The sequence below is a fragment of the Otolemur garnettii genome, unplaced genomic scaffold (assembly GCF_000181295.1).
Source record: "Otolemur garnettii isolate 467f Iridium unplaced genomic scaffold, OtoGar3 scaffold00055, whole genome shotgun sequence".
In the NCBI taxonomy this organism is placed as follows: domain Eukaryota; kingdom Metazoa; phylum Chordata; class Mammalia; order Primates; family Galagidae; genus Otolemur; species Otolemur garnettii.
In genome coordinates this window covers 11,506,420-11,523,409 of record NW_003852450.1, presented here as the reverse complement: position 1 = coordinate 11,523,409, position 16,990 = coordinate 11,506,420, and the positions used below count along the sequence as shown (strand labels likewise).

General features: G+C 34.5%; 1 protein-coding gene across 1 annotated transcript in view; it reads right to left on the bottom strand.

Moving 5' to 3' along the window:
• Positions 1 to 16,990, bottom strand: part of DENND1B (DENN domain containing 1B) — a 249,432-nt gene that overhangs the window by 12,442 nt on the left and 220,000 nt on the right. The window contains exons 18-20 of the mRNA XM_023514559.1: positions 16,714 to 16,785; positions 12,500 to 12,556; positions 11,572 to 11,670 (exon numbers count right to left, since the gene is read on the bottom strand). Coding sequence (XP_023370327.1) covers positions 11,572 to 11,670; positions 12,500 to 12,556; positions 16,714 to 16,785 — 228 coding nt within the window. The remainder of the gene's footprint in view (positions 1 to 11,571; positions 11,671 to 12,499; positions 12,557 to 16,713; positions 16,786 to 16,990) is intronic.

The following is a 16,990-nucleotide window of genomic DNA, read 5'->3' as shown; positions in this document are numbered from 1 at the left end:
TAATAAGTGACAGTAATTTATGGCAATACGTTTGAAGAGTAAAATTACAGCATTACAAAGATATATGTCAACTTTAAAATATCTCAAAATTCATATTGAACATGTTTACAAAAACAAGATTATCTTCCATTGTATCTTTTTAATATACTAAGTACTGTTCAGAAGAGCTAAACATTTTAAAAATGAAGTTTAAGCCAGTTACTGAAAGGATTTGGTCTTGGATTATTTCTTTCATAGGATAATATTCTCAAATAACGTCAAGACAATATAAACATCTCAATGTGTACTCTACCATGTTTATTTTATTTTATTAAGGCAAATATACATAGATCATGAACACACTCATGCATATGTGGGGTACAATGTGCTGATTTTTTTTATATACAATCTAAAGCTATATTGATTGCCTTAATGTAATCTACCATGTTTCTAAGAGAGACTATTTTGTTTGGGAGCATCTTCTTTTAAGGAAAGTACTATATAACTTCCACTAGAGGGCACTCTTGTAATCCACAACTGATTTTTTTTTTTTTTAAAAAAACCTCTTCACTATAATTAAATTTGACATGTTGGAAATTAACATTATTTTAATAGAGAAACAAAAGAGAAAATAACTTTCTTTAAAATTAACAATATGGTATATATATTTTTCAATGTGTACCCAAAAGATCAATTTTATAAATTATTGACATGAACATTAATTAGGCTTACTATTGGGATAGAGCAGTGGTTCTCAACCTTCCTAATGCCATGAGCCTTTCATACAGTTCCTATGGGTCATGACCCACAGGTTGAGAACTGCTGGGATAGAGATTGCTAAATGTGTTTTCATTTAGGTGATATTTTTATAGCATCTGTTAAAATAGCATATTCATTTTAACTTATTTTGAAAGGATTTTTTTTTTTGAGACAGAGCCTCAAGCTATCCCCCTGGGTAGAGTGCCGTGACTTCACAGCTCACAGCAACCTCCAACTCCTGGGCTCAAGCGAGTCTCCTGCTTCAGCCTCCCAAGTAGCTGGGACAATAGGCGCCCGCTACAACGCCTGGCTATTTTTGGTTGCAGCCGTCATTGTTGTTTGGTGGGTCTGGGCTGGATTCGAACCTGCCACCTTAGGTGTATGTGGCTGGCGCCTTAGCCACTTGAGCCACAGGTGCTGAGCCATTTTGAAAGGATTTTATCATCTGAAACCTTCTAATAGGTTACTTTGCCACTTTAAATCTAACATTTAGGCTTGAAAATAATAGTGCTTTAAATATTGAGCCAAATTAAACAAATAAAAACATGCATCTAATATTGTTTTATCACAATTTGGTAAATTTATTTGTATTATTTTATAAAATTTAATTATAAATTTAATTTACAAAATAAAGTATTTTTTTAATTACCCCCATCACATATATTTTTCTCATCCTTTGAGTCACGCTTTTTTCTTGATCAAAAGTGAGTAGTTACTTCCCTCTGTAAACAATAACTATGCCATTTCTTTCCAGAGAAATAAAGGAAACTACTCAATGGATTGTATTTTTCCAAAAATCCCAACACCATACACCATTTTCTGAAATCTACTGTGTCACCTGATCAAGAAACACTATCTTTAATTACATTCACTTTATTCCCAGAGTTCAATGAATTCCTATGAAGGAAAGTATGTCATAATACAATACTATAAACCACATCCTACTTAGTAGGTGTAACTATCCCATGTTTTATTAAGTCTAGGAACTAAGTACTATAAGAGAATCTAAGTTAACTTGTAAGTTTCACAGAAACTTAATTTCATCTGCAGCATGAATGTGAGATTTATTATTTGTAAACCATAAACTATCTGATTTCTAGTATTTTTTCAAAGATGCCAACACCCTGGGATTTCTCTTAAGTCCCTATTCAACCAAAACAAGGCTTTGAAATGCCTTCCTTACAAGTCTCTGCATGCAGCAAAGCATATATAACTTCTGAGCATATTTTTAAAGATGAAAGTATATTACTCATCAATTATATAATGAACTCATAGCTGTTGTGCTATATTCCACAAATCCATGAGAATGATTTATAAACTATCAAATAGAAAAAGATTCAAAAGATAGCAGCTTCATTTTTTAAGTGTGCATATTACCTTGCATAATAGATACAAATGGAAAATCACATGAATCATACTTGATGGTTAAAGCCTTTATTTGTGCAGTCAAAAGATAACTACATCTCAAGGTACTAGTCTGCATGTGACTATATTAGAAATGAAAATAAATGTCTCTCAGTTTAATAGTGCCTGGTCTTATTAATAGAAATTATGTCTATTAAACATATGTCTATAGTAAACACTCTATCTGGATAAAAGTTTTGACTGCAGTCCAAGTATATTTACCAATAGGCATACTACATTTATATCACATTAGAAATGACAGATTACTTTCCATTCATATTTTATCATACTGCTTTTAAGTAATTAATTGGATAGGTTGAAAATCTGAGTGGACTGCTATTTGTCCCAGACATGCAATAGTTAAAAGTAATGTGTATGCCAAGGTTTTAATAGGGCTTAACAACAAAAAGCTTCAATCCTCCACTTTCACTAGGTTTTGTTGCTGTGATTCTGCTTTGCTTAGGGCCATCCATCTGTTAATGTCGACTTGTAACACAGCTAAGCTCTCCTGCTTGTTCACCAGAATAGCTGGAGTGCCGGTGTATCTCATGCAGACACACAGAATCATACACATTACTACACTGAGCCAACAAGGGCTAATAATATTTTTTAAAATGGAGCAGTATCTTAGACATATATCCATGAATTTTTCATATTATTCAAAGAAATTTCTAGAAAATTATAATAAATGTTTATAAGTAAATATTTTTAAACATATTTTCAGATGGTAGACTTAATGATTTAAATATTGTCCACTTACTCTTCAGTATTATATTCTAAAATAAAAACCATGAAAGAAGGTAAGTGCATAGTCAGGATTAAAAGTGTTCTGCACCATGACCAGTGGCAGTATTCTCACGGGACCCAACTGGCCCTGTTTTCAATAAAACCAGAGAAGGATCCTTTCCCTGGAGTCCTGTTAGGCTGGGGCTGCTGTTGGAACTGTCATCTTCACACAAAAGGGAAAAGGGCTGCGTTTTACAAATGTGATGCCTAATTGGGAGATCTTCATGGCTGTACCCTTGACGTTTATTTAAGCCTCATCAACAAAATGGGAAATGACCATACTAATTAGCAGACCAGCACGCTAAAATTACTATTTGTTGGAGGTAGACTATAGATTCGTAATCTTTTCCAGAAATAAGCGCACAGGCTTAAAACAAGATATATTTAGAACTCTATTCTTTTCTATAGAACCCAGATTACAAAATGTTATGTTTTTATTTTAAAATACATTCTTAGGATCAAATTATGATCAGCTTTTATTGTTTTACCTTTTGAAAGTAAATGAAAATAAAGTCTTTCATGGACAAATCTAACTGGAAACTGAAAATAGAAAGGTTTTATATAACTGAAATTCACTTCTAAACTGGATAATCGAATAAACTAGAAATGGGATGAGTCAAGATCACATCCTTTACTTTTACTGCCAATAAAATTACATTCTCAAGGTTTTATAAACTTATAAAGAAGGGATTTCTTGGTACAATAAGCTGTATTTCTTTTCAAATACTATACTGGGTTCTGTAATTATCTCTACTAGAATAAAGATAGATAGTTTTAGAGGTCTCATCTCACAACTTTAGTAACTAGAGAATCAGTAATGACTCTGGGAAGTACCAAGAGAGGATAAAGTCACTGTCAAAGACCTGGAACTCAAGATCTATGCATACTGTATGTATAAATGAATAGCTACCAATTATTGAGTACCTCTTATGTAGCAGATATTTGCATATATTACCTATAATGCCCACTGCATTCCAAAAAGATGACACATATTGCTATACCATTATACAAATATAGAAACTAAGGCTTACTTAGCCATGTTTTGTTTTGCTCAATGCTGAGTTTTGTTTGGCTGTAAACTCCATACCCTCCTGTGCAATTACTCCACCCAACACAATGGCATGGCATTGGTTAGGTACTTAAGTTCTAGAATCAATCTGCCTGCTTTTAAATTTCTACTATGCTATTTATTACTCGTAGGATTTGGGGCACATTTTAAAAAATTCTTTGTTCCCCTGTTTCTAAGTCTGAAAGATGGGAACAACTGTTTCCACTCTGGATTATTAAACGTTTTATAAGAATCAAGCAAACATACAGACAGGCTTGCTGTTATCAAGAAACTATCTCTCTTCCCCAGTTTTGCTGAGGGTTTTATACGATTTCAACCCTATAAAAATTAAGGTTTAGAAAGTATAATGGTAGTTAGAAGACAAACATTATCTTGATTAAAAAACCTGAAGGTTTATGCAGCATCTTGCTCGTAGGTATTTAAATTCATGGCAAATCTTTTAAGAGAATTTGGTTACTGAAAAAACCAAACATAAGATGATACCCAGTGCATGGTCCTTTTGAGGATAATAATGTTCAGTTCTAACAAGAGACAGTGATGCTAATCTTGCAGCTCAGCAAGCCTTAAAGTAGGAAGAGAATAGTATATTTCATTTTCACTAGAAGCCTTGTTGTTTTTTTAATGAGCTTCAATGGCTAACTAAGCTGTCTTCCAGAGGTATGAATGAGATCAAGCATTTGAAATAACAGAACCTGCACAGAAGAGACAAAATGAAGAAAACCAAATTTCTGCCTCCCAATTTCTCCTGCCTCTATTATGTATCTCCACCAGAAGATGAGCTCCTAGGACACTGAAATCGTCTGTGGGTCTGCAACATCACCCTGTTTCCTGGAATGATGTGTAAGTCCTGAGTCCTGAGCAACTTAAACAGAACCCAACCTTTGTGCAGTGTGAACCCTGCTGCCGGGCTCTACTCTTCAGTGTGGCTGTTAAGCAAAGGGATGGGCTTTCAGCTTTTTACTCCACTTACTGTCTCTCGCCTTAAATATTATCTAATTTAAACAAAGTTTAATGTTTTATTCTATGACTTTTTGTAAGATGCCAAATTATTTTTGGAAATCGATGGAATGTAAGTGAATAAATAAACATTAGCGTTTCTGACATACTTTACTGATATACAGATTCTACCTTTAACCACATCTAACTATTCCTAGAAATACTTAACATATTTAGTTGAAAATATTAATATGCATATCCTCATACACTAATATTATCATACTTGGATAATTAGGGGTAAGAGAACTCATGGGTTTGGTTATCATCATAAGACAATATATGTTCATGGCTCTTTCATCAGCTTTCTATCTCTTTTATAACATACTGGATCATGTATCAGTCAAAGGGACTAGATTATCTCCAAAAGTGAACCAAGGAAGATTCAGCAATATTAGACTATAAAAAAAGACAACGGATTATGGCTGATCTTTTTTATTTCCTTCCCCAATGTGCAAGCAGTAGTATATCTTAAGTATATTTCCATTAGTACTCTTTTATATTTGTGTAAGTGGCTCAATTCTCACGTGAGAATTAATTAAGGTAACAGCAACCCAATAAGTTAGGCTGACCTTAAACTTACCAAGTTTCAGACTTTGGGTAAAAGGTCCAGCTACCAGATAGTTAAAAATATAGGCTGGCTTTTTGGGGGTAAGACACAATTGTAAGAGGGATTTTATCTAACAAATGCAATCAGTATAGCCTGGTTTTTTGTATCCTCAATGAATCCCTAACAGTAAAAAATAAACAAACAAACAAAAAACAGAACTAGGAAACCCAGGGAAAACAGGAAGCACCTTTGTGTAGGCAACTCTCAGACCCCAGAGGGTGGGTAGAGAGTGTGCACAGACATAACTGAGAAAGAGAAGGGAGGAGGGGGGAGGAGGGGAAAGGACCTGTGGGTGTTCTTTAGCACTATTCTTGCAAATAAAAAGGTAATTTTCTTTAAAAAAAAATTATATATATATACACATATATTGACTTTTTGTTGTTGGTGGCAGTTTTTTTTTTTTCCAAAGATAACTTTTTAGCAAATAGCATTACAATAGTGTGAGGAATACATTCTAAGACCTCAAGTGGGTGCCTAAAACACAGATAATACCAAACCCTATATACACTATGATTTATCCTCTATAAGACCCTCAGTGGATGACTAAAACACCACATATAGTCTATACTATGTTTTAACCTATACATACATAGCTATGATAAAGTTTAATTTGTAAGTTAGACACAGTAAAAGATGCAATAACTAATAATAAAGTAGAACAATTATAACAATACTCAGAATGGCATGAAATTTATTTCATTTAAATGAGTTTATTAACATTATACAATTAAATAATTAATATCAAGGATTAGATGACAATTTCTTCCTGTTTTTTTATTTTTGAGACAGAGTCTCACTATGTCACCCTCAGTAGAGTGCTGTGGCATCACAACTCACAGCAACCTCAAACTCTTGGGCTCAAGCAACTCTCTTGCCTCAGCCTTCCAAGTAGCTGGGACAACAGGCACCCAGCACAATGCCAAGGTATTTTTTGTTGCAGTTGTCATTGTTGGCTAGCTGGTCCAGGCCAGGTTTGAATCCGCCAATTTTGGTGTAATGTGGCTGGCACTGTAACTATTGTGCTATGGGTGCCAAGCCTAGATTACGATTTCAATTTAAACATACCATGCTCTGATTTTATAAATAAGCTGTTGGCACAGACTGGCTATTGTTTCAGATGAATATTAACTATCATCTCAAAGAATTCACATTAGTATTGCATGAAAGCAGGGATTCTAGGAGCCTTTGGGAAAGAATACTAAAGATGAAAGGTAGCAGGAAAAAACTGCGGGAGAAGCCAAAAAATTTAGCTGTTTTACACACACACACAGGGTACATCCAAAACCAAACCATCAAACTGCAAAAACATTAAATTATAATAAATATTATTAGATCACAAATGACTGGCATGTAAACTCTTAAAAAGTTTAAAATACAGGGCAGAGCCCATGGCTCAGTGGGTAGGGTGCTGGCCCCATATACCGAGGGTGGAGGATTCAAAGCCGACCCTGGCCAGCTAAAACAGCAGTGGCAACTGCAACCAAAAAATAGCCGGGCGTTGTGGTGGGCACCTGTAGTCTCAGCTATTCGGGAGGCTGAGGCAAGAGAATTGCTAAAGCCTAAGAGTTGGAGGTTGCTGTGAGCTGTGATGTCACAGCCACAGCGTTCTACCAAGGGTGACAGTTTGAGACTCTGTCTCAAAAAACAAAAAAAGTTTAAAATACATACAATACATAGATATATACACCTATTTCCATAATGGACACATACATAGAAAGAAACACATATACCGGGCAGGCACTTTTCCAGAAACTCAGATACTTTTCACTTGAAAAGCAAAAATCAAGATCATTATTTAGGCACCATTATCAATATTTGCATCATGATTCTATATATATCAGCTTAACAAATCTCTACATAACAATTAGGAAAATCATGTTAGAATTTTTTTTTTTTTTTTTTTGAGACGGAGCCTCAAGATATCCCCCTGGGTAGAGTGCCACGGCATCACGCTCACAACAACCTCCAACTCCTGGGCTCAAGCGAGTCTTCTGCCTCCGCCTCCCAAGTAGCTGGGACCACAGGCACCCGCCACAATGCCTGGCCATTTTTTGGTTGCAGCCATCATTGTTGTTTGGCGGGCCCGGGCTGGGGATTCGAACCCGCCACCTTAGGTGTATGTGGCTGGCGCCTTAGCTGCTTGAGCCACAGGCGCTGAGCCCATGTTAGAATTCTTAACAGAATAAGCCTTGCCTCTCTTAATTCTTGTTGGAGAATCAATCTCTGTCACGTCCACCTGAAAACCCTAAAATGCTAATAAATGCCGCTAACGGGATTAATGGTGTTACAACACATAACATCCCTGAAGATTCAGTGCCAGTACACAATGAATGCAACCTATCATCCTGTAAGGTTTTCCGTAACCTAATACAGTTTTCTCTATCAGAATGTCCTGTGTGAAGACAATAATTAATGATACTGTATTGTATAACAGAAATTTGCTAGGAGAGTAGATTTCCATGTGAGGATGATAATACATTACCTAGTACTGTATATTAGAAATTTGCTTAGAGAGTAGGTGAAAATGATGCTTTAACCATAAGCACAAAAAAGGCAACTGTGAGGTGATGAATATGTCAGTTTGCTTCAGTGTAATAATCATTTTACTGTGTTTATCAAAACATCATGTTGATATAACTTAAGTATACAAAATTTAAAAAAGAAATTGTGTCTGTTGGAATTAACAGAAATCAAGCAAAAACAGTAATCTGCAACAATACATTTCACAATTACATCATGAAAATGCTATGCCGTGTTAAAGGAAGAGAAGATCTAAGAATTAGAATACTTTTGAGTTCTAGCGCCAGTGTGTGAATATAGTTAGTAACGTTGTGAAATATAAAACACTATGTTACTAACTATATTCACACACTGTTTTACATTTCACAACTGCTAAGAGAATAAATTTCAAATTTCTTCACCACAATAAAATGCTAAGTATTTTAGGGGATGGATATGTTAACTAACTTGATTTAACTGTTCCACACAGTACTCATAATCATAATATCAAGTTGTACCTCATAAACTTATTTATGTTATGTATTTATAATTTATCAATTTATAATTTAAGATGAATAAAATTAAAATATCAAAAAATGATAATAGTTCTTTTAACTTAAAACTGACATTGAGAAAAGGCATTTCTCCAATTTAAATGTTTTTGTTTTCCTAGTAAGCATCCTCTAAGTAACAAGGATGTCATATTTTTTTCATACAAAAATCTAGTCATCATGGTAAACATAACCTATTGGCACCAATATGAGGTCAGGAAACATTTTATGAAAGTTTTAAGATGTTAAAGCTTGAAAATAGACAGGAATTGAACATACTAGTGATAAGAGAAAAACCAGAAAATTGATAGCAAGTCCATCATCAGTAAAAGTTAATAAATGTTACTCAGTTAATATTTATTGCAGCCCACTTCATAATTGCTAAGTCATGGAAGAAGCCCAAGTGCTCCACTGACCCACTAATGGATCAATAAATTGTGGCATATGTACACCATGGAATATTATCCAGCCTTAAAGAAAGATGGAGACTTTACCTCCTTCATGTTTACATGGATGGAGCTAGAACATATTCTTCTTAGCAAAGTATCTCAAGAATGGAAGAAAAAGTATCCAATGTACTCAGTCCTACTATGAAACTAGTTTATAGCTTAACCCAATTATAGCCCAAGAATATGGGGGAAAGGAGGGGAGGGGAGGAGCGAGGCTGGGTAGAGGGAGGGTAATTGGTGGGACCACACCTACAGTGCATCTTAGAAGGGTACATGTGAAACTTACTAAATGTAGAATATAAATGTCTTAACACAATAACTTAGAAAATGCCATGAAGGCTATGTTAACCAGTTTGGTGAAAATATTTCAAATTGTATATAAAACCAGCACATTGTACCCCATGACTGTATTAATGTACACAGTGATGATTTAATTTAAAAAAAAAACAAAAAAACAAAAAAACAATAGTAGCCAGAAAAAGTTTCCATACGTGGAACAATTACTCTACTGAAGGACTTATTTTAGGTCATACAATCATCATTCTCTCTTAATATGCTACATTTAAGGCATTTTAACATTGGAAAATTTCAGCTTAATAAAATGGAAAAGATTACAAAGAGTCCCAAGGTGGCAGAGAATTTTTGTGTTTTTCCTTATATATATACCTAGCACCTAAAAATGTGCCTGTCACAGAGTAGGTGTTAAATGGTTAAATGAATTTTTGTTTATTTGGTTTTTTTTTCACAGAGGCCTATGGTTGTAGTCCCATTCTTAAAGACAGTTACAGTTTGAATGCCTGTCCTCTCAAAATCTCATATTGAAATTTAATTGCCATTGAAACATATTAAGAAGTGGGACCTATAAGAGATGATTAGGCCTGGAGGGCCCCACCATCACGGGTGGGGATTGGTGCCCTTGTGAAAAGGCACATTTGGGCCTCCTCCTGTCTTCTGCCTTCCACCACCAAATGACACTGTAAGAAGGACCTCACCAGATGCCAGCAGCTTTATCTTGGACTTCCCATCCTCCAGAACTGTTAGAAAGAAATTCCTGTTCTTTTTTTTTTTATTTCTTATAGCATAACTGTGTACATTAATGTAATCATGGGGTACAATGTGGTGTTTTCATATACGTTTTGAAATATTCTCATCAAACTGGTTAACATAACCTTCATGTCATTTTCTTAGTTACTGAGTTAAGATATTCATACACTGCTTTTAGAAAGATTCACTTGTACCCTTGTAAGATAAACCATAGAGGTGACCCCACCAATCACCCTCCCTCCCCCATCCACCTCCCTCACCTCCCCTCTCCCACATTCTAAGGCTATAATTAGGTTATGACATTCCTATAAAAGCTATGAATTAATTTCAAAATAGGGCTGTGTACATTGGATACTTTTTCTTCCATTCTTGAGATACTTTGCTAAGAAGAACATTTTCTAATTCCATAGGCGCATGGCCTACAGATATATGAAAAAATGCTCTCCATCCTTAATCATCAGAGAAATGCAAATCAAAACTACCTTGAGGTACCACCTAACCCCAGTAAGATTAGCCCATATCACGAAATTCCTGTTTTTTATAAATTACCCAGTCTCAGGTATTTTGTTACAGCAGCACAAATGGACTGAGACTGAGACATACGGAAGCACTTTATGACCCTCAACATTTCTGCAGTGCTTAGCTGCGCACAAACGTTAACTAAGCACCGGAGATGGTGTCTGCCCTGCTCTGCCACTAACTGGGCCAGCCATGAGACTTGAGGCAAGTGGTGTGGCCACTCTAGCCACTGACTTTTTTACCTATAAACTTTGGAAGAAGCTTGCTATTGCTTCTAGTTCCATAACTTTGCAACTATAATCCATTCAAAAATTATTTTCTGAAGCTTGTTTTCTAAAGCCGCTAAAAAATTTACCGCTTTTGCTTGGTTAAAACACACCTATGATACAAAATCAGGGACACACATAGTTATAATTCTGAACACTTTTTCACCTGGGATAAGATTTTAAGTAGTATATGCATATAAACAGAAGCCTTAAATATTTATAGCAAATAAAATATCTAACTTTAAAACAATATAGACATATAGTAATTCATTCTAATTTCTATAGACTATTTTAATGGCCAAATACTTATGAATGGGTTTCATTTTATATTTTATTTTTCTAAATAAAATAAAACTATTTGAATTTTATAACAATCACATGTTTAACACACTCTCTCTCTCTTCTTAGCTAGACTACAAGCGCTAAGAAGACACGTGTTCGTGTAGGTAGGGCTGATTATCTGTCACACTGATTCTCAGTCTTCTTGTAGCCTGCCCAGATTCCATCTACTCCTCTCTTTGATCAATACTGCATGTTTTATTATCATAAGATAAAATATTAATGGTTCCAAAATTGTTCCTAAAGAATTCACTGGAATTACATAATTTTAGAACATGGAGACTCAAAAGGCAAATAACCTTACCTGGACAAACTTTTCCTTTGCTTCCTTTTCGTTATGTAACATGTAAACTGGTGTATACTGTACAGACCCAGAACAGGTCCCATAATCTTCCTCATTTTCCTACGTAGAAAAAAATACACAATTATTATAAAGTACTCCTTTTATTATGAAAATTATTAGATTAATAAACAAAATATCTGATATACATGCAAATAACAAAATAATATTTCAGCTATAAGTTTAAAGAATCTATTAAGAAAAAAATGCATTTTTCTATAATATGAACTAATAATTTCCAAAATAATCTCTACTTGAATAAAATTTATGTGAAGATAATTTGTTCTCCATCACTGCACTGTAAATTTTAAGGAGTATGTTTTCTCCAAAGGTAAAAATTGAAAGCATAACAAATAATAAAAGAGTTAATGTGTAATCAAATCATATACACATATATACACATATTCATATACTTGCATTATTCATAGTTTTCAATATAAATACTCATGCATAATCTTTTATAAATTAGGAACATTATTCAATTTAAATAACCTACTATTGGAAAGAGCCTATAAAACCAAATGATGGCATTCCTGGCTTAATTCTTCACTGAAGATATTTTTTAAAAAAATTCTCAGCTTTTAGCAAGAACTGCAATTGCAATATCAAGGCAATCAACTTTATGAAAACATACATCCTGTTAAAGCATCTTTGAAGATCTCCATAGTTCTGTGATAAAATATGCAAACAATAAGGAGATTATTCAGTGCATGCATATAGAATGGCGGATAGCTGCCAGAGGGCTTGTTATAAAATATACATTCTGAAACAAAGGGCTAAGCATATTTCAAAAGTCATTAAAAACATAAATCTCATGTGATTTGTAAAGTATAAACTTCAAACTAATACAAGAATCAAGATAGAATTAAAAAAAAAAAAGAATATAACACACCTTGTGTTTTAACTTACTCCGCACTTCCTTTAGTCCCAGCTTTGCATGACTTTTTGCCTAGAAAATGATAATTGTGTCTGGCTCAGCATGATTTTATTACCATTTGAAGAATAAGCATATAGGATCATATTTAACAAACACTGCTAACAATTCCTACTACTTAGCAAACAGAATAGTTTATAATCCAAAACTATGTTCAGGGATACTATACCACTTACTATTTTATTACATGTAAATAAGCTTGTAATGAATGAGATTTAGTCTCTTATTTGCATACAGACATCATGTGAAGGCTCACGCCTAGCCTATTTTTACCTTCTAATCTATAAAAAACACAAAGAGAATCAACCAGATTACTAATGCTAGTCTTTATTTAAAATTGTGGCAGACTGTAGAGGGGAAGAAAGTACATCCCAGCAGCAAGTTTATTTTGGCCAAAGGTTTGGATATTAAGAAGCTCGGGCAACTTTACAAAGCTTTATTAAAGTGCTTTTATAGGCAGACATAGATTTTTATTAGCAGAGCCATCTTAATGGAATGCCTATTTTATATATAGTTTTTCTGGCAAAAAATGGAGTCATTTAACAATTTAAAAGCTATCCTGATGTTCATCAGGAATCTGGCTCCAGTATCCAGGTCCTGCTGTGATTCCTGCGGGGCGTAACCTAACTAAAGACAACTGGGGCTTTCATAAAAGCCTCAGCCTTTGTTCCTCTGGAAATTCTCACTCACAGTGGCCAGAATAAAAAGAAGAGAAACGGAATTCACATTTATTTTGTGTTTCCTAAATACATGTCCATTATCTCATTTAATCATTGCAACAAATCTATGAGATTAATAGTATCATTATCACATTTTACAAATAGGGAAAATGATGGAGGGGGTAGCACTATTTAAGTCTATTTTTATAAAGTCTAATTTCCTCCCCTCTCAAAGGGGAAAGAGGAACTAATGTTTTAAAAAGACACCCACTGAATTTAGGTCTCACCAGAAAGAAAAACTTGTAAACCTCATTCTACAGACACAGATACAGAGGTCATGGAGACTTGAGACTCCAACACTGAACCACCCTGCTTTCCCAAGTTGCTTCTAGAACGAGTAAATGCATGCCTCCCTCTCCCAAATTTCCTGAGGGAAGGGATCTTAATTCCTTCCCAGGTAAAATCTGCAGTACACAGCACAGTTACTTGGCATAAAAAACTGCTCAAGAAATGTCTTCAACTAAACAATTTCTTTGTTATAAAGTGAGACAAAACAAAACCATACTGCACACACAATAAAAGATAATCTGAAATGCCAAATAACACTAAATCATATGCCATGGTTCTTTAGAATTAATACAACATTTTCACATTATTTTATTTATAAAGTCATTGAATCTATTTAAAGGATCCTATTAATCCCTATATTTCTATTAGAGAAAAATATATAATTACCAAGAAAAAAAATACTTCTGTTCCCATCTCCTAGGATTTATGCCCAACTTTGTTTTGCTTGTTTAGACTAAGATTCTAGTTTATCAAAATATCCTGTAGTTTACCTGATCACACCAATCTTTTCCAGTGCTCCTGAGTTTACAGAGCTAAACTAGCATCCGTTTCTTCTATGGTTCTATAATTCATGCAGTGATTTGTTGACCTCTGCATGACCTCTTTCAAATCACCTGGATGATAGGGTATAGGTTCTCTCTACCTTTATCAATTCACCAAGTTGAAACCTAACAATATACAAGCATTCTACAACAATGATTTTCAACTGATGTGCCAAGAGAGTAAATCTTAGGTGTTCCAAGTAATTTTTTTTTTATTTGAGACAAAGTCTCACTATGTTACTCTTAGTAGAGTGCCATGGTATCACAGCTCACAGAAACCTCAAACTCTTGGGCTTAAGAGATTCTCTTGCCTCAGCTTCCCAAATAGGCTAGGACTACACACGCCTGCCACAATGCCCAGACATTTTTTGGTTGTTGTTGTCATTGTTGTTTAGCAGGTCTGGGCTGGGTTCCAACCCACCAGCCCTGGTGCATGTGGCTAGCACCCTACCCACTGAGCAATAAGTGACAAGCCTAAGGAAAAATTTCAAGGGCTCACTCAAGGCAAATTTGAGGGGTTACTGACTCAAAACCATTTCTGGAGTTTTAAATGGGTTATGAAAATTAAATAATTATTGAAAAAACAAATAAACATTTGCTTTTTTCCCCAAATGGCAGTTTATGCTATATTATTGTGAAGAAAATATCTTCAAAGTTGGCATTTATTGGAGATATTTTTGAGAAAATATCTCCAAATTCTGGAACAAACGAACAAAAGGCAGAGGGGGTTGTTTCTAGGCAAAATGATCACCTCCCACTTTTGCTGTGAGGTTAGGCTGCAAATAGTTTGGAATTTGGGTACTATTTTTTAATCAACTATGTAGAGTAGCCTCCCTACTATAAAACGTAATCTTTGAAGTGAGTTTTTTAAACAGAGGTACAGCTACTTTCATATTGGAATTACAAGGTAAGGAAATAATATAACTTCCAAGCTCTTATTAAAACATGTTATTAATACACTATTATTAATTCAATCACATCAATGCATTTAGTGAAGCTTCTGATAAAGTTTTACAAAATCAAAACTATTGCCTTAAATATTTTTAGAAATATAACATATATGACCTATTGAATTAATAACCTTATTGAATACCAACCCAGTAGTTTTTCTCTCAAGAAGTTATTAGTCTAATATTATAGATAAAGGAGTACAAAGGAAAAATAAGTGCTGAAACAGAGGCTCCTACTCTTTTTGTGTGGTGTTGGAAAATTTTTTTTCAGGGGAAATAATGTCTGAACTAAACCTTAAAAAATGAACTAGGTTTACTAGGTGCATAAAGTCCAACAAATGGACATTCCAAGCTGTAGCAAAGGCTTGAACAAGAATAGAAGAACAGAAGTGAACCTTTTATATTCATGAAATGCAGAGTAACTAAGAATTTTTAGAGATATGCAAGGCTTGAAGGAATAAGGAGGAAAGAAATAGGACATTAGAGGGGCTAGATTTTCCAGAGTCTTAGTTGGCACATTAAAAACATCTTTATTTTATTATTTACTTGTTGGTGTTCTTGTTATTATTTTACTTATATGCCATGAAGAACTGATGCTGATGAAGAATATTAATTATGGAGAGCCAATACATCTTTGAGAATAAAGATCTTGCTATATATTTCTGCTTTTGTTTTTTCTACTTGAGCTTCAAGTAAACAATGAGAATTTAAAATATATTGAATGAGGCTGAGCAAATGGAGGCTTACACCTGTAATCCTAGTACCCTGGGAGGCTGAGGTGGGAGGATCCCTTGAGGTCAGGAGGTTGAGACCAGCCTGAGCAAGACCAAGATCCCAGTCTCTACTAAAAATAGAAAAACTAGCCAGGTGTGGTGGTACACACCTGTAGTCACAGCTGCTCAAGAGGCTAAGGATAAAGGATCACTTGAGCCTAAGAGTTTGACATTGCTGTGAGCTATGACAATGCCACAGCACTTTACTTGGGGTGACAGAGTGAGAGTCTGTCTCAAAAAGAAAACAATGTTGAATGAAAGAATCAAATTTTGGCTTGGCCCTCATAGCTCAGTGAGTATGGTGCTGGCCACATACACCAAGGCTGGTGGGTTCAAGCCTGGCCCAGGCCTGCTAAAGAACAATGACAATTGCAATCAAAAAATAGCCGGGTGATGTGGTGGGCACGTATGGTCCCAGCTATCTGGGAAGCTGAGGCAAGAGAATCGCTTAAGTCCAAGAGTTGGAGGTTGCTGTGAGCTGTGACGCCACAGCCACAGCACTCTACCAAGGGTGACATAGTCAGACTCTGTTTCAAAAAAAAGAAAGACTCAAATGGTATTCTTCTTCATGGACTGTTTCAGTTTGCTATACAAATTTGCTGATAACTTTGAAATAAAATAAAATCATTTTACATTTGTATAAAGGACATATCATCTCTATGCAATAATTTTATTATTGAAATAAAATTAAAAAATCATTTTACATTTGTATAAAGGACATATCATCTCTATGCAATAATTTTAATAACTTAATATGCTTTGGTCATTATTAACCCTAAACATTTTTTAAAGCTTACTTAAAAGAAAAAAAGAAAATATTTAAAATTTACATGTCTATCATCTAGTAAAATGCTATATAGTTTTAACATTAGAATTTTTAAATATCAAATGAAAACTTACAAATTTGTATGCTGTCCGTACAGCAGGAGTTGCTTTGGTCATTGCTGTGTTGAACAGTGCACCTCCTCCTTTCTGCAAAAGAAAAACAGAAACACATTCCCAAAAGATTTCGGCCAAAATACCTTAAAAACAAAACATTATTAGTGGTATATAAAAAAGAGATTTATCCACAACTTAAAGACGTATAGAAGTTATTTCCTGTTTAGTGTTTTTAAGTTTTTATATGCTGTAATAATTCAATCAAATTGTAAATATTCTACTCTGTTCTTTTAGCTGG